At 40.8% G+C, this 25,998-nt stretch overlaps 1 protein-coding gene across 3 annotated transcripts in view; it reads left to right on the top strand.

The window, feature by feature from the left end:
- The first annotated feature begins 854 nt into the window (after window positions 1-854).
- The window catches only part of LOC106650530 (basigin), a 28,415-nt gene continuing 3,271 nt past the window's right edge, over window positions 855-25,998 (top strand). Inside the window, exons 1-5 of one of the 3 annotated variants that reach the window (XR_001339332.2) lie at window positions 855-1,927; window positions 7,353-7,634; window positions 24,953-25,189; window positions 25,280-25,727; window positions 25,813-25,892. Coding sequence is in view for 1 of the 3 variants with exons in the window: in XM_014368574.2 (XP_014224060.2) it covers window positions 1,855-1,927; window positions 7,353-7,634; window positions 24,953-25,189; window positions 25,280-25,727 (1,040 nt within the window). In the remaining 2 variants the exon portion in view is untranslated. The remainder of the gene's footprint in view (window positions 1,928-7,352; window positions 7,635-24,952; window positions 25,190-25,279; window positions 25,728-25,812; window positions 25,893-25,998) is intronic. The other 2 variants (XR_001339331.2, XM_014368574.2) reach the window with 2 other exon arrangements.

A 25,998-nucleotide genomic window follows, 5' to 3' on the forward strand; every position in this document is an offset into this window, starting at 1 on the left:
TTTTCTGCGGAATTCGTACTCGAGATGTTTTTTTTGTTCATTCAGAAAATTAAATGATATAATCCAGCGATAACTTACTGATTTCATGAAGTTTCTGATATTATAATGACGATAATTTTTCTGGAGAAAAGGAATTCGTGTCAAAAAATAATCAATGAAGATCGGCGATAATTAATCGAATAAAACAATTAAATTACGTTTTATCAAAAATCACCGATACTTGATCAAATGAGAAAAAACCATCGATGATATCTATCATTTACCTACTAAGATAACTTTGGCGCCTAATAACTATGCTAGGCATAAGTTTGAAAACGAACAGCTGACTAAGATCCGAAGGGCTCCCGAAGCTCGCTCGTCCGTTCCTGGCGTTTCTGCCTTACCCACCAGATACAAAAGCATGCAGCATCAGCCGAAGCTTGCAGCTGCGCATTTACGTTCGAGTTAAACACACTCGCAAGCACATCGGACATCCCATACTAGCACAGCGCAAAAGACTCGAAGCTATAATTTCAAAGCAAATATAAATATCCGTGTTTGCATACTCGGACGAGACGCTCTGTGCGACGTGTTCTCTCGTCAGCCTATACTACACAATACACAGACTGCGAAAGAGAAAGAGAGAGAGAGAGAGAGAGAGAGAGAGAGAGAGAGAGAGAGAGAGAGCGAAAAGAGCAGAAGACAAGCCGCCATTTCGTATTGGCACTGTACAGTAGTCGTCCGTCTCTTTCTCGCGCATCGCATTGTATTGCGCGCACACAGACTCACACAAGCACATCAGACACACGACTATACTCGCAAAGGCCGTGTCGGTGTTGTGCTGCGCGATTCAAGCTCAAGCCCATGCGATTGTGTGAGTGACTGAGCTGCTACTGCTTCTGCTGCTGTGTGTGGAGTTGTGTATCGCGAGCAAGACTGCGCGTACAGAAAGAGACAGAGATAGAGCAAGAAAATCGACGAACTGGTCTCGTCGTTTTATTAACTTCTTTATCTCGACTTTAACAAAATCGTCGTCGTCGACGTCGTTTTGAAGCGTCGCTGTGCTGTGCGCGTAAGTGTGGGTGCGTCTTCGCTTGATGGTGCCACTCAGTGCTCGAAATCATTATCGACTAATAAGCGAGAGTGCAGCATCGACAGAGACCGTATAGGCAGATAAGACGACGCCACATCGTGTATTAGACAGCAGCAGGCGCGCGTGACAAATTTTACATATACCAAGTCACACACACACACACACACACACACACACTTGTGTATATAAATATCATTCGCGCGAACGCACACACGCACGCGACTGACTCTGTCGGAGCAGTCTAAGAAGTTTTCTGCTGCTGCTACGGCTACTGCTGACGCTGCCTATATACTGCCTGATCGAAATACTACTACCGCGGGAGAAATATATTCATCTCGGCAGTTTTAGCTTATATATTCCACTGCTCGAAATATAGAAGCTAGTAGGTAACGCACATCGATCGAGCTCGCGCGACTCATCTGCGTGTGAGTGTGTAACGTGCCTCTGTGCAGTCTCTCTGTGTGCGTGTGTGTTGCTAAACTCGCTCGTCCGTGTGTGTATACACACACATGCACGACACTCGCAAAGCAAAGTGAGGAATACAGAAATTAGCCACCGTGTGTAAGTGCTAAAGTTGAGAGCTGTATAGATGAAAATCGCGACTGTGCGGGCGGACTTTTGAGGTTAGAAAGGGGCAGGTCCAACGCTTTTATACCGAGACTGGTGAATAATTCGCGCGACAGCCAGTTCGGACTATACGACAAAAACACAATCGATTCAACAATTGATTTACAAACTACTTGTGTGTACCGTATAAATAGCTGAGAAACGGAGAAGTAAATATGGAACGCTCGAGTCGATTCGCAATCCTCGGTCTGCTATTTATAGCATGTACCATTGGTGAGGTGCTATCAGGTAAGTGTCTTTTTATGTGAACACGTCCTATTCTCATCGTTTTATATAGTCGTAGTTTTTAATCTAAAATTGATCATCCGGACATCATAACAAGACCCCCCATTCTCCCCTCACATTAATGCCAAGTTTTTTTTTCGTACGATTTGATCGCGTAGATCAAGAGAGCAGGTCGACCAAGCGATACTACATCTCTCCTTGTCTCTCTCTGTTGCATTTAGTCACTGGTCAACGTGTTATATCTATTGATTTTTTGCCATTACAGGCATGTTATCGAGACTTGGTGTAAACCCACGTAAAATCGATCGATTTTTTAAATCTCTTAATCGGTCTGTGACGTCATTCAAGTGTAAATAGGTAATATATAGGCATTTCTATAGTTAAACTTCTCCGTTCTTCGAAGGTTTTACGACACAGCAGACCATAAAATTATGTAAATTTCTCCACACTAAAAATTGCTTCTCACTGGCAAATATTGAATTCAAGTGGCTTCGACGAATCATGGAATTCCTTATCGTTTTCATTCTTATCTATGATAAACTCGAATAATAATGGCAACTTTATCTACTTGTACATTCGCGCGTGCAAGTACGCACGACATTGCGTGGAAGCAACCCGAGTATCTTTTCGATTATCATCATCGGCCAAGCTCAATTAAAGTTAATCAAAATCTAACTAATAGGCTGGCCGCATTGTTATTGCTATTCCCCAATTGGAGCCGATTGGATCAACGATCTCTCTCAAGCTCAAATTCGGAGAGGAAAAAAAGCATCACCTAAGCCTTCAATCATTCGACGAGTAGTTTGACATCTCCGAGCTGTCTCTTTTTTCTCTCTTCTCGCGTATACACGCTTATATACATACTGTAATGCGTATACATGCGGCCTTGACAGAGAGAAAGAGAGCAAGTTTGTGTGTGTGTGTGTTTGCAAAGCAGGCAGTCTCGAGACGCACGTTGAGATATATTTAGGGTCTGCGTGTAAAAGCAGGCAGGGCCGTGCCCGCCGTCGTCCGTGTGTACGGGTGTGCGTGTCGCTCTCGGCTCCGCGGTTAATTTTCTATGTATCTCGAGCGACGAATCTCTTGCGTGCGAGAGCTTTATAGAATTCGAGCGTTTTTTCTCATCTAAATGCACAGTGACGTGCGTGTTGACCGAGAGCGTCGTGAGCCACTCGCAAATATCGCCACGACGTTTTCTGCGCGGTGGCGCATGCGCGCGACGCGCCTCACCAACTGCGGTCACATGAGCGAACGGCGCGCGTTCGCAGAAAAATTCATCGAGTAATTACTGTCCGAGGCTTTTTTTCCTCACTCGATAGCCGTGCCTCGAGATTGTATGCAGCTATGTACACATCTATTTACGAAGTATACTTGTTTATAGATCAAAAGGTATGCGCGATGCTCGTCAAGTAATGCAAAACGACGCTCGGTCGACTGGAAACAGAAAAACTTGTCGTAAACTCGGGCTCCTTTCTGGCTCGTGTATGATTCAGCAATGATGTTACACTAATGAATTATATCGAAGAAGTTTTTTCGAGATATTTTGTTTATTGTTGTCCACCGGAGCGATATTGAGGTCAATTCTCCGCGGGAAATATCATCATCATCAGCTGAAAGCAAAGAGCAACATCAACAACGTCTTCCTCTTCACAAGTGGTGCAAAAGAAAGAGAGAATATTGTTTCTCGTAAAGTCTCGTTATATGCGCTTTCCGAGCGTTGATGATTTTCACCTAGCCTTGAGATATATTATTAGAATTAAAGTGTCTCTCTCTCTCTCTCTCGGCTGGCGCAGCAGCAGCAGCCGCCGTTGCCGCGTTTATTCACTTTGTTGACTCAGACGTTTACTTTTTAATTAAAATCTTGACTTTATCGTTGAGCAGCTCGTTACGAGCTGCGCTCTTCGAGAGCTTGCGTCGTCGCGTGGGGCCCGCGCTCGCGACTCTGTCTCGGGCTTGCTCTCTTTGTCATAGATCTATCAACGTCCCATTAGTGTACTCGCGCGACGTATCTCTCTGCGCATATAATAGCACCGAGACGCGCCATGCATTATGTACGCTAGACAAAAATCTCGGCGAATCTCGTGTCTTTTTCGATCCTGTCGCACGAAATTGATCCTAACGCCAGGGTATAGGCCAACGCCTTGCTCGCACACGTACGCATATAATATGTATACGTGAATGCAGCATGTACCTCTGCACGCATGTACAGAGAAATTGGAATTACACGAGTGTACGTGTACCATGTATACACCGTGCAACGTCCCGTAGGCAAGCTATTTCCTCGTCACGGACAATCGATTTGGGCAGACAAGTGATTGTTCCAATTTCTTCTTTCTCTCTTTCTCTCTTTCACTCTCCGTCTCTCTTTCTCTCTTCTCGTTTCCTTTCACGTAAACGTTGTAAAAATACCTTGTCAGTCTATTTGAACGAAAAGCTACTCAGACTGCTTTTGGATTATTTTGGATAGTAGCAAAAAAAATCGAGCCGCCTACGTAGAAAGATAAAAAACAAATTCACTTTTTTTTTATCGGCGAAGAGCTATCACGGTTTCGAAGGTATTATCATTCGCATTTATCAAAGTTTCACGCTCACAAGCGAGTACGTATGTGCGACGCGCGTCGTTCTAACTATATACACACTGCCAGAGATGCGCGCGGACTGCGAGAGTGCATTTTACAGATAGCGATGCAGAATACAGAAGACACAATAGATTTTGTAATTTTCCAACAACGTCGGTAGAGGATTGCGTCTCTCTGTACGTGTGTGTCTGTATGCATATTCTCTGTGTATGCGTGCACGCTGTACATGTATACATACGAGTATATAAGCTCGTGCGGTAACTCTTTCCCTGGCTGTTTCACTCGTTTAATTAAGCTGGCCTACTCAGCAGAAGCGCGCGCGCTAACAACAGCGAGTTTTGAAATAATAACCTGCATGTTCGTTTATACAAATGCAAGCTCGCAGCAATGTTAACGATTATATTCTCTCTCTTTCTCTCCATTTCTGCCTTTGCCTCTTCTACATTCACGTGTATAGGTATGCACGTGTATCTATAGAGTTTAAGTTTCGCCAGTCTAATAACTCGGCGTTATTATCGTTGTGCCGGCCGCGTATTCTAATTGCGTGTATCTACTTTCAAGATCGGATCGTTTATTCGACACATTCCATTGCCAGACATCAATTAAGGCCCTTATCTGCTGTTTAATTGTTCAAAGCGATAATTCCCAATGTGGTTTTTATCCTCTTTGCTCTTCTATCTTTCCGTACTTTGTTCTTTCTACATCGTGCAAGCTCTCCTATACTCTCGTTTGATATGAAACTCAAATTGACGTGCTCTAATTGACAAATGTATACGCAATCGCGCATACACAGTGCAGCGCACAAAATGGCATATGGTTGCACGCGGCTTGCGATGCAAATCGTTACATCGCGACGTCAGTTGTGTGTCATCGGCCGGAGTTTTATTTTGACATCGATGTCGTACGCAGTGGGGAGGAATGTACATCACCTACGTCCATGGCCATGAAGAATTTCCAATTCGATATTTTATTTTTTTGCAAGGATCAAGCGCCAGGACATGTCAGCGCAATAAACAATATTGTACAAATAAAAAACGTTTCTTGTATTCGTTTTGAATGAGTCAATTTAAATATCGTTTTCTCGCAAATTACCACTGATACTCGAATACTATTGGAAGAAATTAAGATTAAATCGACACTTGACACTGCGATATGAGAATTTTCCATCAACTATTGGTTGCATTTTTCTTCATTTAACTCGACATTCGAGTGGATTTATTCGAAAATATTACTTTTTCGATTTTCGTATGTATACCACCAGTGCGCCGTATATAGTTAAAAGTAACGTTCAAATGGTCTAGTCGAAGAAAAATGTCGATTCAATGGTTGGCTACAGACTGTGACGAACATTATTGGATTTTCTATTTCTCTTTCTCTTATTTTTCACCGGCTTATAACACACATTCACACATCCACGTATACTTTTTCATACATAATAGTGTATATCTATATCTCTCCAAAGATGTTTTTCGCACGAGTTCATTCACAAGTGCGTGTGCGAGGGAATAGGTGTGCAAAAAGTGTGTGTGTGTGTGTGTGTGTGTGTGTGTGTATACGTGTCACGAGCAGACATCGTGACAATATTTGGTTGTTTTCTCCAAATTTCCTCGCTCTGTAACTCATTCTTACATTTAATGTTCCTTATAGATGTACTTGGTCGCCTGCGTTATCCATCGATTGCTACGTATATACGTTTTTTTATGTCATCAAAGCATAATAACACTAGCTAAATCTATTAGTTTTCAACCGTTTTATTGACTATTCGAATACTCCACGCGTTGATATATGTAAAATTTTTCACAATGATGCATAAACTTGAGATTCTGCTATTTTTTGTAATGTGGAGAATGAAAGTGAAGTGAAACTTTATTGTTTTAATTTCTTGAGTATATTAATTTGTTAGTCTACTGTAAATTTACTTCACTTGTGTTGTAATAAACAAACTTGAATGTGCAAGTACACCAAGTGAAAATGTTCTCGTAAAGCTTTGTTTTATATACTGAATTATTTTTGTTGTTGAGAAAGCAAGAGATTGAAAAACATCAAGCTTCTTTATATGTCTGCGCACATTGTGTATACTTCTCTACTCAATGTTTTTCCGTGCATGAAATAGTAAAATTTTTGCTCGTTCCACGCAACATGTAATTCTTGGAAGGTTTTCAAAGTAATTTTGTATTTGGTGTTACTGAAAAATAGATATTCTCTTAAAAAAATGATTTTATTATTTTGCATTTCCTCGAAGGAAATAAAGTGTGTACTGTTTTTCTCCGGGTAAATCTTATACTTTCGATATAAGTTTTGATGTCAAATGCAGCGTGTCCTGAATAACTACCGGTTATGAATAGAAATTATATATCTGTAGGATAAATTTTCCATTCAAACTCCTGATATTTTAATTTACATTTATTTTCATGTTTCTTATCATTCAATTGTTATTATTTATTATGCAGAAAACACACACTTGATCAGTTACACATTAAAAAAAGTTTTACAATATTTTTTTGCACCTGGCTCACTTCAAATCAATTTCATCTGTAATAAAAATAAATGATTCGTTGAAAAATTGCGGCAAGTTCGAGTAAAAGTTTGAACAACGAAGCTCCAAATATCTAATAAAAAATTTGAATCAAAATTCTCATGAAATATTGATCTAGGTCACAATTCGAATAATATAAAAAGATGAATCCCTTCGAAACAATATTTTACGATCACTGCAAATACAATTAATTCACTTATCCTTCATAATAATCACCACTTGAAATCACCAATCCCTCCCTCATCGAAACAACCAATCAAGAAGCTTATCTAATATGACTCTGTCTTCTACGGCGGACCAACAACACCATCAGTGGATTACACAGGTGAAACTCACGTTCGCGTTAAGCAGCATTGGGAGATAACCTGCAGCAAAGTTAAGGATCCGAGCAGCATCTGGTGGAAGCGCAATGGCATGACATTGGGACAAGAAGAATATTCCACAGGGAAGATCAATGTGAAACCGCCAGTCGAGAATGTCGCCGACAAAACGTGGTCCAGTACACTGATTGCACAGGAAGCAACGGAGGGTCACGAGGGAGCTTACACGTGCAGCGACGAAGGCAACGAAACTCACCATCTCACACTTATCAATGGTTCGTAGAATGGATAAAAAAATTTGACGCCTTGGGCACTTAGATCATTACTTCATAATGTATAACTTTGCCATTTAATTGCATATGTATATAGAAAATCATCATCATCGCACTAGATATATCCATTTTTAACATTGACATTTGTTTGAATTTTACTCAGCCGCTAAGAAACGTGTAATAACAAGATTGGCGTGGATTTCATTAAGAATGAAATGAATCTAGCTGTAAAAGAAGCTTACATTATAATATTTGGTAAAAGCTCAAATTTTTAAATGGACAAAATTGAATATTATATGAAAGATTTCAATCTATTTTTGGTGGCTTCACTCAACTCACATTAATACTCATTGTAAATACTTACTCATTTTTATTTTTGTAATTCCCATACATTTCAGATTTAACTTTAATTTTTTTTTAATTTTCCACGGCATTCCATAGTATTCAATGAGAAAATATCAAATTTAGACAAGTTGCATTTGTACATAAATCATAGTTGCTTTTTCATGTAATAGTATAATAAAAATATTCATAATCATGATCATTTTCTCGTTAGTTTAAATGAATAATAATTTAATCAAAAATAAAAATACTAGCTGATGCTCTTAGCATAAATTAAAGTAGTTTTTTAGTTCGTTAAAACACTTATTCTACTTTTCTTTTGTCTCGAAAGGCGAACCAAATGAATGTACGTCTGAACGGTGTGTATTCATACACATACAAGAATATATACATAGAATTTTTTATAGTTTTCATTTTCATTCAACGTAAAGTGCAGTGACCTTTTGGGTGTGTAGCTGCATTCCCTTAGCAGCTAGAAGGTGACTTTTTTTGTCTAGCTCTTGTCGCGTTGTCAAGGTGTCGCGAGCGCAAAACTATACATATACCTTAGCAAAAAAAAAGAGAGATTTCGCATAATGAGTGGGAATACGTGTGTGTGTGTGTATATATGTGTGGACTCGTTTTTCTATTTCTCTGCTTTACAGTAACGTTACGCGCACGCGACGCGCTTTTTAAAAGCTTTTGCTTTTTGCATTTGCTTAAAATCACTATAATTCACTTTTTTATCGCTGTTTGGTAAGGGTATCAAAACTTTTTTTAAATTGTTAATCGTGTGTAAGTACATGATGAAACCGAGTATCTTTTACTGCATTTTATTTGTATTGTTTGAAATTTATCACTGACTATTGATAAACAAAATTTAGACTTAACAATTTAATCAATTTATTAATATTAACCGTACATATTATTATATTTCTAAACAGGGGTGAGTATAAATTTTATCCTACTATGTTTTTTCTCTAGAGTCAGTCTTTTAATCATAAGAAGCGTTTCTCGAAGGAAAACATTTTCTGTAGCAAAACTATAATTCAGAAATATTTGATATACGCATTTCCAATTTTCTCCGATACCGTCGAGCTTTGGCGCGCTTTCGTTTCTTTAGCTTGCAAAAACATCGGTACAATATTTATCAGGGCCGGGCTCTACTCGCCTTGCCTTGGAGTGAAGGGGGTGTATTTTTACACCTGGGCCATAACGTTTGGATGCTCGAAGCTATCCATAAACTCTTGAGACCCCTTCCCCTGCAAGCCCGCGCGAAGGTAAAAAGAGTCAAGAATCGCTTTTCGACTATAACTTTCCTTTCTCTGTCTTTTTCTGCCTCTCGCTGCAACCTGCAACAGCAGCAGCGGCAGCAACGCGCGCGATTACACAAAAATACCTCCCACCTCATTGCCTAGGCGCGCACCAGAAGAAAAGAAGGAGCAAAGATGTAAAAGAAAGAGCAGTATCCTCCTCCCTTTACGCCCGTTATCCTTTGGCCTCTCATATTTCTTAGCTGCGCGCGGATTAGCGAGATTTATGGGCCAAATTCGAACTAGCCCTTTCTCTCTCTCTCTTTCTCTCTCTTTCTGTCTCTCTTTAGACGTTTATATCTGCGTGAGCGCGTGGTTGAACATTTGTTCGAGAAAAGAAGAAAAGTTTCTCATCGCTTTGCGAGTCAAATATATACCAGAAACACGTTTTTTCGCTTTTGCCTCGCGCATGTTCCGAATTTTACTTCAATTCTTATGCGACCCTGGTAAAACGACTAAATTTCGAGTACAGAGTCAGGGCTTTCGTGCCTTTCTCAGCATTTTCTTCCATTCTCTCTGATGACGTATTATGTACGAAACGCAAATATTTTTGAAACTACTCCTCCGCTTCTTCTTCGTCTCAGTCGTGTACTTTGCTACTGGCATCATCATCGTTGCGGGCGACGATAAGGCTCCGAACGAGCGCATATTTATATACATAAAGCGTAAAATAAGGAAACTCCACTTCCGCTGTAATACGATTTTTTTCTTTGAAAAAAAAAAGAGCGAAAAACTTCAAAGGCGTTAAATCGCATTTCTTTTCATCCTCGTTATTTTTGCATTTTTATAAATAAAGCGTTTCACGCAGTGCTTTCATTAAGCAACTCGCGTGCACGGAATTTTTTCGCCGCCAGCGCCAAGTAATTATACACTGATTTACACGCGCGCGCGGTGCGAAAGAAGTAACTACGAGGCAGAAATTGACCGGAGCTCGTTTCGACAAAATCGTTCTAAACATTAATAAAGTGCATTGCACCGCCCATACGGCAAAAGTCGCAATGAAAATGGGATTTGTCTCATATTGCGCTTTCGCGCGCTCGCGTTCGCGTGCGTAAGGGAGCTGCATGGCTAGAAATGAAAAAGGAATTGAAAATTTATACCCTCGTATACTGGCGCGCAGTGTAACGAGATAGGAAAAAAATCAACGAGAAAAGTCCGAAAGCCGACTACTACTGGTACATGGCTCCGCGTTTGCAGCTGCAGAAAAAAAAGTAAGGCGAGAAGGTGGAGAAGAGGTTGTATCTCTCTCCCTCATTCTCTTCTCTCTCTCTCTCTCTCTCTCTCTCTCTCTCTCTCTCTCTCTCTCTCTTTCAGTGTAGTGATAACGTTTTGGCAGGCTGCCGTTCAGTGCAGGGTAAAAGTAAAAAAGTTTACGAGAAAAAGAGAGAAAGCAATCGGGGGGGCTGGTTATATATACATGTATAAGCAATAGCAGCAGCAGCAAAGTATTAGTAAAATGTACATAAGAAGTAGCTTGAAAGTAGAACTCGAAGCAGCAGTAGTAGCAGCGGCAAGCGGCGCGGGTTGTTGATTGTACGTGTATACGTAAGCGGCGCGCGCGGGAATACATTAAAATCACTCTTTTACCCCCTCGCGATGTTTTCTCGCTCAAAAGATTTAGTATGTGGTTTACGCTTATACTGCAGCAGTGCATACATCTATACGTGTGTATGTATTTCGTGCCTGCTGCTGCCGCTCCGCTCTAAAGCTTCGTCGTCGTCGTCGTCGTCGTCGTTGTCGACGTCGCCAATCAAGTATTAATGAAATTCACCAGCAGTAGCAGTAGCAGCGACGGCGAGGATCGTTGAGATCGCTGCTGTAGATGTGTCAGTCTGTGTGTATGAGATACATTCAACTCTGGCGAGCAGCAGCAGCCGAAATTTCAGTAAATACATTATACTTTGTTGAAGGAGAAAAGGGAGAGAGCTTGCAAGTAGTGCGCGCGTTTGCCATTACAGCCAAGAGAAAGTCGTTTCAGCCAAAAAAGTCTTGAGAGAGGGAAGTCGTAGCTTCCACGGAAGTATATGTATACGTGTGTTTATTGCATCAGAGAGCGCCGTAAAGAAATTTCATTAACCAAACCGCGCGTGCACTTTTCTCTTCTTCGTGCCCTGTTGTGTACATCGATCTGCTGCCCCCGTGCTACGCCGTGGCATGTACAGCTACGATCGCGCGTGTACTACGACAAACAAGGTTATTGTTTTACGACTTGCTAACAGTTTCCGATCTTGTGTGTAGTAGATATATATAAAAGAAAAGACATGAAAACTCATGAACGCACACGCTCCCCCCGTCTCTCTCTCTCTCCCTCTTTCTATATATAATGTATACGTGTACCAAGATCTGTATTACACGACTGTATATATATATGAAATACCATCCATAAAACTCGAGCGAGCGAAAACCCACAGTCGTTCTTCTATTTTCGTAGCTGAGCTGTCAGTCTGTGTGTCGCGCGCACTACACCAGATGCCATTTTTCCGCTCTTATTTCCTTGATAACTCCAATATTGATATCTTCACAATCCAATAGAGCCAACGATCGTATTATGTAATTATTCAATGGATCTTCGGAATTTTCGATTCTACCCAAAGAAATATCAAAATATCCTTGCGAGAAGAGACTTTTTATTTGAATGAGGAGTCTCGATAAAAAATTCAGTACAAAGTTAACAATGAAATAGAATTCACAAGCTTTCAAAAAATTAACTCCGTTCTAATTCAATTGCGAATACATTCGTGTCGCGAACAAAATTACATTACTCGAGAAACCATTGATGAAAATCGATTACTTGTTGAAACCAATGAATTTTCGGCTATTGTAACAGTTGCCGCGTTCGGTACGCGCGGTAGCCTCGCACGGTACTCAAGGTTAATTAAATCTGCCTAAGATGGAGTTACTAATAACATGGATTGCGATTTGGCTCAAAATTTCGGATTAAGCTGGCAGTTAATTAAACACCAGCAGTTGCTGGCAACTATTGCCATCGTAGGAAACTGTACCTCTACGCACGAGCGAACGCCTCTGAAACACCTCAGTATCTATTATGTACTCCATGTACTCGCATGCGAATCTTAACCGGATATTCACCGGATCCTTTCATTGATTACTCGACATTGCCGAGAATCTCGTTAAATTTCGTACTTTTAGGAGCCTCGCTCCTCCTCGCGGTATTCATGACTCGTTGTTGCTCGCTTGTTTTTGATGCTTTTCACGTCAGCCTCGTAAACAATAGTCAAGCACTGCTCTGTGCTTGTAATACATACGAACGTGAAATATCATACTGCAAAAGCTCAACTTTGAAGTAGCTACATTGTATTTTCTAAATCATGAATTGTGCGAGAGCTTGTTAATTCTAGGAGAAAAAAAATCCAATTTGCGTCAAAAATGTCGACATTGACATGCTAGGGTAGCTAAATATAATTTTAGTTTCTCGATTCGGATATTTACATTGGTTGTAAAAAAACATGTTACAAAATGTATATGTAGTTCAAGTCGAGAAAATCCAAAGAAGAGCCCGCACGTATATGGATGCAGTTCGTGTACAATTTCCGACGTCGCGCGTCGGAAGAATCGAGGCCATTTTTGTACACGCTTTTTGCTTTTCCGCGCCCGTAGCGTAGCTTGGCTACAAACAAGTCAGGAAAGAGTAATTTTCCAGAGCTCAAATGCTTCTTTTTTTTGTCCTGTATCCCTTTCCTCGCCCGAAGATCAATAATACTCGCGGGGATGGAAAATGTATAGACGTCGAGCGGAGTGCAGGAAAAATGAGAAAACCGACAAATTCGTATTAATGCAGATTACGCCGCAAGCTCTAGCTTGATGTGCCGTTATAACTAAAGAAAATCCGTGAGAAATTGTGAAGCACTGGCAAACGATGTATTTCATCTAAAAAAATTCACGAATACAATTTTATCGTTTACTTATTATATAGGAGTTCGAATGCAGCTTTTGTAATTTAGGCATCGATGAATCGAACCATATTTTGTCGCTCTTGAAAACTTGTCGTTTAACGCGTGGCAATGTAGTGCCAGGGCATGGGCTTTTGAGAGGTTGCTGCAACATTATAAACCGTTGCACAGAGCACAAGAAAGTTTCTATGCCTAAGCGCACGAAGAGTAAGAGTAATTTAGCTATAGAAATTTCACGTGCGCTCGGCGTTTATATATATACGGAGCGCAGGATCGATATGGGCAAAGAATTTTCGAAAATTAAGTTTAGAATAGTTTGCGAGCTTCGAGTAGCCATGCGTATATAGGTAGAGAGCTATAGATATACTACAGCCGGTTCATTTAGACTGTGTGCCTTACGAAAGCTTTTCCCAATTGCGGATGCTTGTCAAGAAATCCATGACATTCCATTGGAAAATCGTCATTTGTTCATTTCCGAACTTATTTGCAAATCTATTTCACTCGTGTAATGAGAAAAATTTCATTACTGACTTTCCGCATTTGCTTCCCGTACTCTTGTAATACTAAATCGAGTATTTTCTTTATCTATGCTACTTATGCGAGGTCGAACTGGATCAATTTCCACGCGATGCGGCAAGAGTCTGTTAAAAAACTGAAAATAACAATAGCGTCAATATCGGAAAAATAACATTTTTACAATTGCGAATAGTAGGTGTAAGCATCAATGTGTGATACGATTTTTTCGCGCGCGAGCCAATAAAAGTTTTTGTAACGTATTCGGTTTTCCCACGATACTTCGCTTCTCATTTCGGCGCTGAAAAATATTCGACGAGTAATACCTTGTAAATTTTTTTCACGCTCAATAACGCGTATTTGAAATTTGCGGGCTACATATACGATATCAGATTTAAATTGGTAAGCGCACTCGGCGAAAGCTGGAATATTGTAGGTAATCTTGTTAACTTTATTTTCTGAAATGTGCATCGCGCAATTGGAATTAGTTTATCTGGTCGCGCCAATTGATTCAAAAAATGTTTCGCATTTCAAAATGAAAGCATCATTGTTAAGAAATAACGACGAAACGAAACTGGCGTGGAATAAAAACAAGACAAAAAGTAATTGCTTCAAGGGGAGGCGAGTAGTTGTGAGAAAGGAAGAACTTGTTTTTCTTTCTTATACCTTGTGAATCTATATTACGCCTGTCGCGCGCTAGAAGTCGTCGTCGGACAACGATAATTCGTTGCCAAGAGCTGGTTTACATTCAACGGAGGGAGATGCTTCGCGAGAGATAGACCGCAATTTCCTAGGTACGCCGTGGTTTTCTGATTTAGATGGTGTCGACAAAAATGACGAGAGAATAATAACGACTTTGCGGTAAAAAAAAAACGAGGAACGAAAGATAAAAAATTGAATCCACAAGCTACGTGAAAGCTCGTTGCAAATGCCTGATACAGCTGATATCATTAACTATGTGCACAAATGTGCCTAAATCAACGTTCGATTGATTTCAATGATGTAGCTCGGCACGTAATTTAGCATCGCTTATGCCGCGCTTTCAAGAGCCATTGTTTAGATCTATTTTATGTACTGCTATTGAATGTATATGTAATATACGAATGTCTATATAATGTACGAGTGTTTCACACTATACATTATAGCTCTAGATTCCCGAAGCTCTATTTAAAATAATTAATCGAGCAGCGACCGATCGATGCGCCAGTTGGGCTTATTATTCCAGTTAAATTATTATTGGCTTTTAAACTTATAAGTACATGGGGTATTAATCCATATTTATACTCATCGATCGCACTTCGAGTTGACATTTTTTGTCTTATAATTTATTCCATAAAAAGAAGAAAAACATCGCCTTAGTTGAATAAAGTTGTTCATTATCTTTGAATGACAGTTCGTCGCATGCCGTATCTATACACAATAAAATAATAGCTCAACAATTCTTTTTTGTATTCACTACTAGTTGCAAAATTTACGTAATCTACCGTCGCGTGCTGCACAAACTTTGATCTTTAATTAAGAATCTTTAATAAAGGGCTTACAGCTGCAGAGCTGTTGCTGTTGCGCTGGGGCTTTTCCCTTGCTATATACCAAGCAGTGTAGGTAGCAAGGGTAGAGAACCGCATTTCACACCGCTTAACCAACTATGGAGCTACGTATCTTTGATCAGAGTGGATAATTTTTTCTAAAATACAGCCACCATTTTTTCCCTCTTTTTTTGTACAAATTTTTTCCAATCTTACTTAATATGGAGCAATGCTTAGTCTTTCTTGCAGCCGGAATGAAATTTTCTTTGCGTTGAAGGAAATTAGCTTGCACAGACTCAGCATTGTAAGGGCATGTGGATCCGCAAACATCTGACGTTTTAACTGGAAAAACTTACGATACACGTCTGCGAGCATAGTTTCATATATCCGTATGGATTTTCTCGGGCGTATACGCGGATGAGGAGTTTCCGCGTGCGCAGAAAACACGTGAGGGAATTTCGGAGTCGTTTTACCGCTCCCCGCAGGTTCCTACGGGAGGAAAGACCGAGACAGGATATCTTTCTCTCTCTCTCTCTCTCTCTCTCTTACTCGAGGCTGCTGCTGCTGTTACTGCCGCACACGGACTCGACAATATATATGGAAATGTTTTAGAGAGTCGCTGCGCTACTGCTATCTACTAGACACCCAGCGCGTGCAAAGTTGCACTTTGCGGGAGCAAAAGTTGGCCGCGCGCATTTCATGAAGCAGCGGCGACAGCATCGACGCAAAAAGGACGATTCGTCAAAGCTTTGTGCTCCAGTGTGTGTGTGTGTGTGCGCGCGCGACTGCTGGCAGCACATATCTCTCTCTCCTCTCTCTATATATATGTAGATAAAATACATTCTCAAACTTCAGTCCTGGGTTTGTCTCGTTCTTTTTTCTTTCTCTTTTCAACCCCCTATCCATACTGCTCTTTACTTTTGTTTTTTTTCCTTCATTGCAACGTTAGGTGCTTTTTCTGCTGCTGCCTGCCGCTTCTGCTCGGCTACACATCGATGACGATGAACTCGGGCAAAAAGGCTCATGAACTTTGGTTGAAAAGGCGCGCGCGCGTGTACACCTCCGCTCAGAAGAGTATATAGTGTACATATAGGCCCTCGGAACGTGTAGCTCGTCGGTACGTCGAAAGCTACATCATCGAGAAAGATAGAGAGTTACTAGCTTAGCTCGGGCTACCTACAAAATGGAGCTGTAGGCCGAAAAGAAAAGAACAAAAGCTCGAGCTTCGAAAAGCGGAAAACGATCGATGTTGGCGCCCTCTGCGCTTATGCACGAATGGCCCAAGCATGGAAAGAGAGAGACAGAGCGAGAGAGTACATAAGGAAAGACAGAAATAGGGTTGAGAAGGAGTTAGTACTCGCTCTCTCGCGAAAGCTTGTATGTAACTACGCTACAGGAGGAAGAAGGGGAGGAGGCAAAGAGCGCACGTTTCGACGATCACCTAATCCGGATCAGCTTGACATGTGGATCGAACCGGTCTTCTCCTTTTTTTCTCCATGGAATTAGGCTATATTATATAGCGAGAAAGTACGCGCGCGCGTACGGGCTCGAAGCGAATAATGATTGCAATCGGATATCGAATGCAGATAGGAGAGAGGGGAAAAGCTCCTTTTTTTACTCCTTTTTTTCGTATCTTTTTACGTACACGCATACGGAGTACATATACACGTCAGAGAGTAATGCTTTTTTTCTTTAGACACGCTAGGATATTACATTTTACGAGGGTAGCAACAGCAAGGCAAAAGAAGGTAGTAGAATCGCTCCGGCAATCAGTTTTCATCGTTTTTCGATCGATATACTTTGTTATTTTGTACACACCCGCTTATACTCGAGTACTCGTTTATTTTTCAAATCAAAGCTTTCGTTCGTATACTTTTTTACGCAAAGGAGCTCGTTTTTACACATTCAAATGAGCGGACGGGGTCAACTTTGTCGTCAATTACTGTCGTTCTTGTACAGCTACGTCTTATAACTTGTACTTTTCAAATTTGGGATCGCGATAGTAGATTACTCTGGCGATTCCTCACTCTTCTCTTTTTTTTTTAAGCGAGTGCGGGATTGCGGTGAGATTTTCACAGCAGGCTGCAGCATATAATTCAAAATGACAGCTCGGCGGAAAGAAGGGAGAAAAACAGATGAACGCAGACGAAATGGGCTTACCCAAATGCTTTCGTTGAAGCACTTTTTCAAGCTGCCGCGGCATCCGTTTCTTCGATCATAAAATGCCATAATACGCAGTACACGTTCGCACGGGATACAAAAGATTTTTAGCGCGCTCCCAGCGTGCAGGACGAATAGAGGATTTGGCTGCAAGCACAGCCACTACCGAGTTAGAGAGCGAGAGAGAAATCGTTGAGTCGGGGCTTTTCATTTGGTCGGATTACGCGCTGACCGATTTCAATTTTTGGTGTACCACTGAGTATGTATGTGTGTGTGTATATATCCATATATATAGAAAGACACAAAAGGCAATTCCAGTTCACACCCATACAACAATGAAGAATGGTTTCTGTTGCTGCTGGTGCTATTGCCGCCAATGAAATTGCTACACGATACGTAGCTCATGCGAATTTTATAATAAAAGAGAGTGGTTCAAAAGGCGTCAAAGAATAGCCTATGTATACATCATCCAAAAGAAAAGGATGTATGCAGGACGAGCATGTGCTCGCGTAGGCGAAAAAACGAAAGAGAGAAAGAGCGAGATGAAAACGAACGTATTCCATTTTCTTTGAATGATTCGAGTGCTTTCTGAACTTTTGACCGTTGCAACCCGTTACATATCGCTCGAACCCCACGAATTCGATCCGCGTGATAAAGAACCCAATTTTCTGCTGAGATCCTATAATGCAAGCTTTTAATGACTTAGCCGCAGACTCGATCGGGAAAAAAATGAAGCCAAACGATATTTGAGAAAAAATGAAAAGAAAGATCTCGCAGCGAATTGAGGGGTGCGAGCGCCGTATACATTTTAAAGCGTAGAAAGCAGTTATAGACGGTTTAGAAAAGGAAAAGAAATAAAAACTCGAAACATGGCGAAAGCTCTAAACACGCTTGATAATTACCGGTCTGGGTAAAAATTTAGTGGTACTTTACGCTTAATTAACAAAAGCAAAGCCTTTCTCTCTCTACTCCTTTAAGAGACCTAGCCGTAAGCAGGCCTCTAGCCTAGAGAAAAATTCTTTTCCTCGCCCTCGAGTGGCACTTTCAGCTGGTTCGCATTGTAACCCTGTGTACGTATATCTTTTTGGTACGTATACACACGCACGTAGTGAGGCAAAAAAAAGAAAAAAAACGAGGGCAAAAAGAAACGACGCAGAATAGCGAGTTGAATTTAGCAATTAAGTGCCAAATTAAGTGCCAGTGGGTGTTTCGTTCGTCTCTTACACGCATGTACACGAATGGTACGCGCAACGCTGCTTTCTTTTCATAATTATACATTTAAAAGTGTATCGCACTTTCACTCGAATACATGCGCGCGCACAGGTAAAACAGTTTAAACAGAAAAAAAGGAGTAAAAAAATGAAAAGCCATGCGTTTTCATCGTAGGCGTAATTTAAATTTTTAATGTCCATTGCTTCTCACTCTTTTTTGTCAGAGCTGGAAAGAACCAAAGGGGTACGTGCGCAGGCGCACTTGCACTAGTTCTCGCATTCAAATGAAAAAGCATGCGTGAAATTAAACTGCTCAACTCTTGCAATGTATATGTAAACGCATTCACTGCCGTGTGCGACGTTTGACGAGAAATTTCCACTTGATCGCTACGTTAATTATAAGCCGAAAGTCTTGTAGTCGCGCCTGCCTGACTCGTTTTTGTCGGACTTATTTTTATTTTATTTTCTCTCTTTTTGCCGTCTCTTTTTTTCATGCTGTTAGTTTCCACTAGCTGCAGCAGTAGTAGCCACATTTAAATAGTCGTAGCTGGTATATGCTATATACACGAAGGTCTCTAGTATCCACCGCGAAACGAAGATTTAATAGGATTCGAACATTGCAAGCTTGGGCTCATGCACGCGCGCGCCCATGTCAAGCCTGCTGTGAAATGAAATTTTAATTAAAACGACTGAAAGAGCAATAACGAAAGGGCGAGCAAACAAGCTATAGAGAAAGACTAAAATCAGAGGAACTGAGTGATGGGCGGGGGAGGGATGGGAGTACACGACGACGACGACGACTACGACGTTTCTGGTAATCGAGAGTAACAATCGCTGTTTGACGAGGTCTGTATAAATACGACATCATTGCGGTTCCCGTGGACTCGCGCGCTTCTATCTTCCTCGAATATCAATTGGCTGTCTGAGAGACAAAGAGAACGAAGTTTGAGTTTGAGTTTGAAGTTTAAATTTATTTGGACCGCGGGGTAGTACCCCATGAGGCCCAGGTAGAGCATTGAATACATATATCAATGTTTTAAAAATATTTACAATTAAAAATACAGCAATGAGCAGAGTATAGTATGATAGCAGTTACATAAGCTGTGAATATACAAAATGCGATAGCAAATAACAGTGAAGAACAGTGATTGCACGATGGTCGTACAAAGCACACTCTCTCTATGGCCAAAGAACTAGCTCGTTCACTAGCGGAGGTGGAATCGGGGCAATGTTCTCGAAGTGGCAGCGAGTAATCCAGTCCGCCTTGTCGAGACAATACAAGTGATTGTAGAGAAGCGCCCGATAATCAATCGATGTGTTGGTGAGGTTGATTCGAAATGGGAGTGAATTGATAATTCGTGAGGCTGTGATGAAAAATGAGTTATGAAGCGATGATGTGCGAGGGGTCTTGTAAGATAGCAGCGGTGCCTGCCTACGCGATGAATGGCGAACCTGACGATCAGAGGAGAGCTTGAAGAGATTGCGAAGTGGGCTAGGTTCACCGCTCCGCAGTATGTTGAGTGCGAGCAGGACGAGCAGGTATTGGCGACGTCTTTTGACCGATAGCCAACCAAGGGCCAAGCGATAAGGTGTCACGTGTTCACGAGCTGGTATGGAGGCAAAAACAAAGCGAACACACGCATTTTGAAGACGCTGCAATTTGAGATCGGACGTGGCCGATATGTCATTGTAGACAGCGGCCGCGTAGTCAAGATGAGGCAAGACCAGGGCCACTGCGAGCCTCGCTCTTAGCTGACGATTCAGCGCGTGCCTGTAAAAGCGCAATGAGTACAGAGCAAAGTGGCATTTTGACCTGAGCGAGTTAATATGGCTCGTCCACAGCAGCGTGGGGCTGATAGTGACGCCGAGGCATTTGATGCTTGATGAGTACGCAATGCCTGTACCATTCAGCGTGATCTTGGGCAAAGCAGCTTTGTCAATGGAAGAGACATAAGCGAGACTACCGAGAATCATGACCGTGGTTTTAGTCGGGTTCAGGTGGAGCTTGTTCTCGGCAGCCCAAGCTGCGACGGCGTTGGCGTCTGAGTTCAAATCGGCTATGAGCTCGTGAATCTTGGATGGAAAGTGGTGCTGAAAAATGGCCGTGTCGTCGGCATAGATGATATGCTTAGAGAGAGAGAGAGAGAGAGAGAGAGAGAGAGAGAGAGAGAGAGAGAGAAAACAAAACGTGTTTGAGCACTGCACTCACATACATGAGTTACTCGGCGTTCGTTAAGCTTTTCACTGCGAAGCGCGACGATTCCCAATGACGGCGCGCGTACAGCGGTGGTGGCGGCGCCGACGACGGCAGAACACAAGTTTATTAAATTGCAACTCGACTCAAGAACTTCGTTAACGAACGACATTTATTAAGTCCCCGATGCACTGCATTGCTCGCTAGCGGCGTTATAATAAAATGAAGAGCGCCGAAGCAACGGCATTTAAATGCAACGTGCCTGCATATAATACGTGTATATCTATAAGGTGTGTAACCGTTTGGTTATTTATGTATGCGGGGGCATGAATCAAACTGTATCCCACCCGCGTACACACGTACACATACACGCACACACACACATGCAGCAGCCAGTAGGAGGCCTAGTTACGTAAGGGGTTACATAGCTTTGTAATTTTCGAAAAATTAAAATTTTTGTTATTGTTCTATTTGAAAGTAAATGTCTTTAAGAATATTGTTAAAAAATTTCAAGTAGATCCGAGCAATATTCCCGAAGTTATAGAGTATTCGATAAAAAAATTTGACAATGAGCAACCGCATCATGAAAAGTGTCCTCAGGGTTCTGAGTCTTAGTGTCCATGTCAACGTGCTTCTGCTGAACAATCCCTGAAGACATTAGAGCATGATTATAAACCAATTCCAGATGATGAATCAAACTAATTTATGAAGAGCCGAGCTCTGATCAACTTTTTGAGTGCTATGTAAATGGTTTCACACAGAACAACAACGAAAGCTATAATTAGCTTATTTGGAAAATTACAGCAAAAATATTACCTGCTGACTCAAAAATATTTGAAATTGCTGCATACACTGCTGCTTGTGTGTTTAATTAAGGGACAGGAGCCTTACTTACAATTATTTACAGTATGAGGATCAAACTTTGTCGGCACAGTCACGAGTAGCGAGGACGCGTGCTGATCGCTGAGCAAAGAGCTTTGGATACTACTCGAGAGGCTAGAATTATTCATCGACCACATCAAAAAGATGCTCTAGAAATTGCAGGTGAAGCTAAGGAATAATTATATGGACCCGGAATCGAAGATTTGATGCAAGTCATTATAATATACAATTCAAATCATTCAAATCGTTCAAAAAACGGTACAGAAACTTTAAGGGCGCTTTTCTCGAAACTTTGTTTTTTCGTGCGGTTGGCATGATTTTTCGAGAATGAGTCGACCGATTGAGCTCAAATGTTGCACATAGATCAAAGGGATTTTTGATCGGTCGACTCGTTGTTATTTTAAATAAAATTTAGTAGTGAAAAATCGTCAAAATTTGAAAAATGCTTAGAAATCAGGACAAAAATGCATTCAAACTTGTGTCAATTCATCCAATTTCATTTTTTTTTCTTTTCCTTCGATCAATCACTAGCCAAGGGTATAACCTTTAAGAAATATGTCGAATTTTTGGTTTCAGATGATTTTGTCAAGAAAAATCCTGCCTACCCCAGGATAATAGAATGACCGAGGAAAACTGATGGAAAATTAACAATTTTCAATAGTTTTATCTGAAAAGTTTGTTTACAGCTTTTCTAATGAATAAACTTCATTGTGTAAAAATTTCAAATTGGTTGAACTTTTCGTTTTTGAAATATAATTTTTCAAAAAAAAATTTCCGTCACCAAAAGCTATGTAACCCCTTAATCACCCTCTCTGGCTTTCCTTTTCCAGAGAAATTCGTATGTGCGTCTGTGTGTACTCACTGTGTGGACAGAGGTTTATATAGCAATTGGGGGGGGGGGGGNGGGGGGGGGGGGGGGGGTTTGCGGGACTTGAATACTGAGAGACAGCTACAGGGATTCCCGAAGGGAAAGGCATGAATGCTCTATATATCTCTTGCAAATGGCATTCATATACATTTAGAGAACTGTGCAAGTGCTCAAACGTTCGATACCAAAACGGTGATTTCAATCGGTATACATTTGAGATGCACGCGCCAATGTATTGTCAATCAAAAAATAAAATTCACATCTTGTAACCCTGCTTTATAAGCATAAATATTTCAAATAGTATATTTTGTAATAAGTGCGCTAAGCAGTTGACTCATCCAGGAGTTGTTTTCACCCGAGCGTAGCGAGGGGGCAAAGACTCCTGGGTGAGTCAACTTCCTCGTGGACTTGTTGCAAACGATATTTTTTAACCCTGCTTGCAAGAAACTAAGGTTTTCTGACACTTTAAGGTTAGAAAACCCGTGTTTCCCGCACGCTGTGTTAAAATAGTATATTTCTCAACGGGTACACATATGGTTTTTTAGCAAAACGAGGGATTATAGCACGAGCCGAAGGCGAGTGCTGTAACGAGTTTTGTTAAAAAACCATATCTGCACCAGTTTGAGATACTATTTTTTCCTACGAGAGCCTAAAATTAGCGGCAAAGTTGCGTATTTTAGGTTAGAGTGGGAAAAAGTTATATATGATAAGCAATGAGAAAGTTTTACCATTACCTTATTGGTTTTTAATTTCTAAAGCTTTGTTAATCAGGAAAAACTGTCAATTTTACCCTTGTTATTTTATCATGACACCGATAACAGTTCCTTCAAAATAACAAACATTAACAATTAAAAATCAGTATTGGTGGTTTTGAAATTTTCTCATTACTTATTATATGGAACTTTTAGGATGCTTGTTTGATTCCACGCATAACGCTAAATTTTATGAGTAGAGACAATAATAGAAATTTTCTGACGCGTTTTTTAACCCGATGGCAATGGCATGTTGTTAATTTTTTATTTTTGACTGGCATATCTGAACGATCCTTCGAAAAACTTCTTAAATGCACAGAAAAGTATTTTTCTTTAAATAATTGCCAATTTATTCAAGTACCTTTATGTATTTGCACACGTACGAGAATTTGTTCTTAGCCATACAGAAGATCGATCGATTTCAACCTGATTGTATAAACGCATAAATCTTCGCTAATGAGCTACTTTAAGTTAATCTCGTGCTCGTTCACTTACATGAAACATGGTTCGCTCGATGAATTATATCATATTTCACGCCAACTGCGAATGATGGCGCGACGATTCGCTGTGGCTGACACTCTTGTGGTTGCACGTATACACTTTTCAATTAGTCCAATTTTTATGGTTATTGCTATACTGAAAACACGTATCAAATGCTTCCTTTTTCCCGTGCGGTAGAGGAAGAAGCTTTTTTCCATGAAGCTCGAGCACTAGGGCTTTGTAAGCGTGTATGTAATAATAATAGTAATTCTAATAACAGTTGTAGCGAACAGCCAGTACATAGTGCAATTTTCGAGTTACTTAATTCCAACACTCAGCGCAGCTGTGCGCAGCAGTCTCTTCCCAGTTTTGCCTCTGCATGTGTGCAAGTGCTTGGCTGAGTGCGCGTATAGTTGGAGTTTTAGTCCATATTTCTGGAAAAGTGTAGAATACACTCACACACACAATGCGCACAAATAGAGAGAAACTGCATATAAAGGTAACTCATGATTCTGATGCATAAATATGCATATACAGGGATATGCGATAGGAGAATAATTGCCATCTCTGCACAGCTATGTAGCAGATAGCTTGTTGCAATATAAATGGTCGCTTTGATGAAGAGACAGTAGACAGCATATACAGCTCGGTTTGCGTGAAAATTTTTGACTTATTATTGGCAAGATTTACGATTCAAGTGCGCGCGGTGACTGACAAGAGCAGCCTGTGTACATACGCACAGACAGGCAGGAGGTTACCAACCTTTCGATAATAAAAACCATTATTTACAATGCAATTTTTAATTTTTATTGTAACTCGCTCGCGCGAGGATTTTTTGTTGTTGTCCATGCATCCGTACACACAAACAATACGAACAACTGTATGAGTGGCTGTCACTAGTCTTTACACTGGCTTAAATAAATACATGCGTTCCATCGCTGGGTTTCGAGAATAAAAAAGTTTCATGTATGAACGTGTAAAATTCTGATAAAATGCGTACAGCTTTTCCGATAGACGATCAAAGCTTTTACGCAAAAATAGTTCATTGGATGTATTTTTTTTGCGATTGTAAATGAAAACATAAATCCTATAAATGTAGCGTTCATCACTCTATTAACATCGACGTTTCAGAGTATTAACAATCTCAATTAAATGTTTTACTCAAAATTTCGTAAATTTTTGTTTTATAGATATCTCGTTCAGAGTCTTACCCAAGAACGAAACCAACAAAGTCGAGCTTAAATGTCCAGGAAGCGGAAGAGACGGCCAGTGGAGCCAAAATGACAAGCCTTTGGAAACAAGCAGCAATATCGAAATCAAAAATGACGGTAGCACCGTGATCGTCTCGTTCGACGCCAAAGACGAACAAATCTACGGCAACTACACGTGCAAAGTCGGAAATGAAACTGCCAATTACCGCGTTGTTCGTAAGTAACGTTTGGTTCTTTTCTTCTTTCTTTTTTAATATTAAAAATAAAATCAACGTTTCAACTGCATCTTTCTGTTTCAAACAACAGGACAACCCATTGTATCCATGCAAGAATCGACCAATGTAATCGAAGGTGACAAGCTTCATTTGACTTGCATTGTTAAGACCGGCGATCCAGGCATGAAAATCAAATGGGAATTTAACAAAGAGATTTATACCGGCAACAAGAACCGCGTAAAATTGTCGAAAGATGAGGAACACGGTTACTCCAACGCCGTATTCAGTCTCGACGAAGTCAAGCAAGAAGATCGTGGCAACGTTACCTGCATCGCTTATTACAGCGGCGAGGAATCCGATCCGATGCACATAGACACGGCCGTTACCTACCTGAGGGTCAAAGACAAATTCGCCGCTTTCTGGCCGTTCCTTGGCATTTGCGCCGAGGTAATCGTGCTCTGCATCATCATCCTCGTTTACGAGAAGAAACGCAACAAGTCCGAGCTCGAAGAGTCCGACACTGACCAGAGTCCCGATACGTAAGTTACTTTTCTTTGAATATAAATGGTCTTTCATTCTTTTTTTTAATCTCGCGTTGTCTTTTACCCATGTACATATTTTTAGTTCAAGAACCGATCAGAAGTAGACTTCGTCGCACCGGGGCGTAATACGGGACTGATCTAAGAAACCATATCAAGTACTAAGTAATTTTTTTGTTGAATACTCTCACGCGAATTTGAACAAACGAAAAAAAACAAAAAAAAACGAAGAAAGAAAGAAAGAAAGAAAGAAGAAAAAAATCATTGTTCG

Source organism: Trichogramma pretiosum, unplaced genomic scaffold, assembly GCF_000599845.2.
Source record: "Trichogramma pretiosum strain Unisexual culture from Peru unplaced genomic scaffold, Tpre_2.0 scaffold3, whole genome shotgun sequence".
In the NCBI taxonomy this organism is placed as follows: domain Eukaryota; kingdom Metazoa; phylum Arthropoda; class Insecta; order Hymenoptera; family Trichogrammatidae; genus Trichogramma; species Trichogramma pretiosum.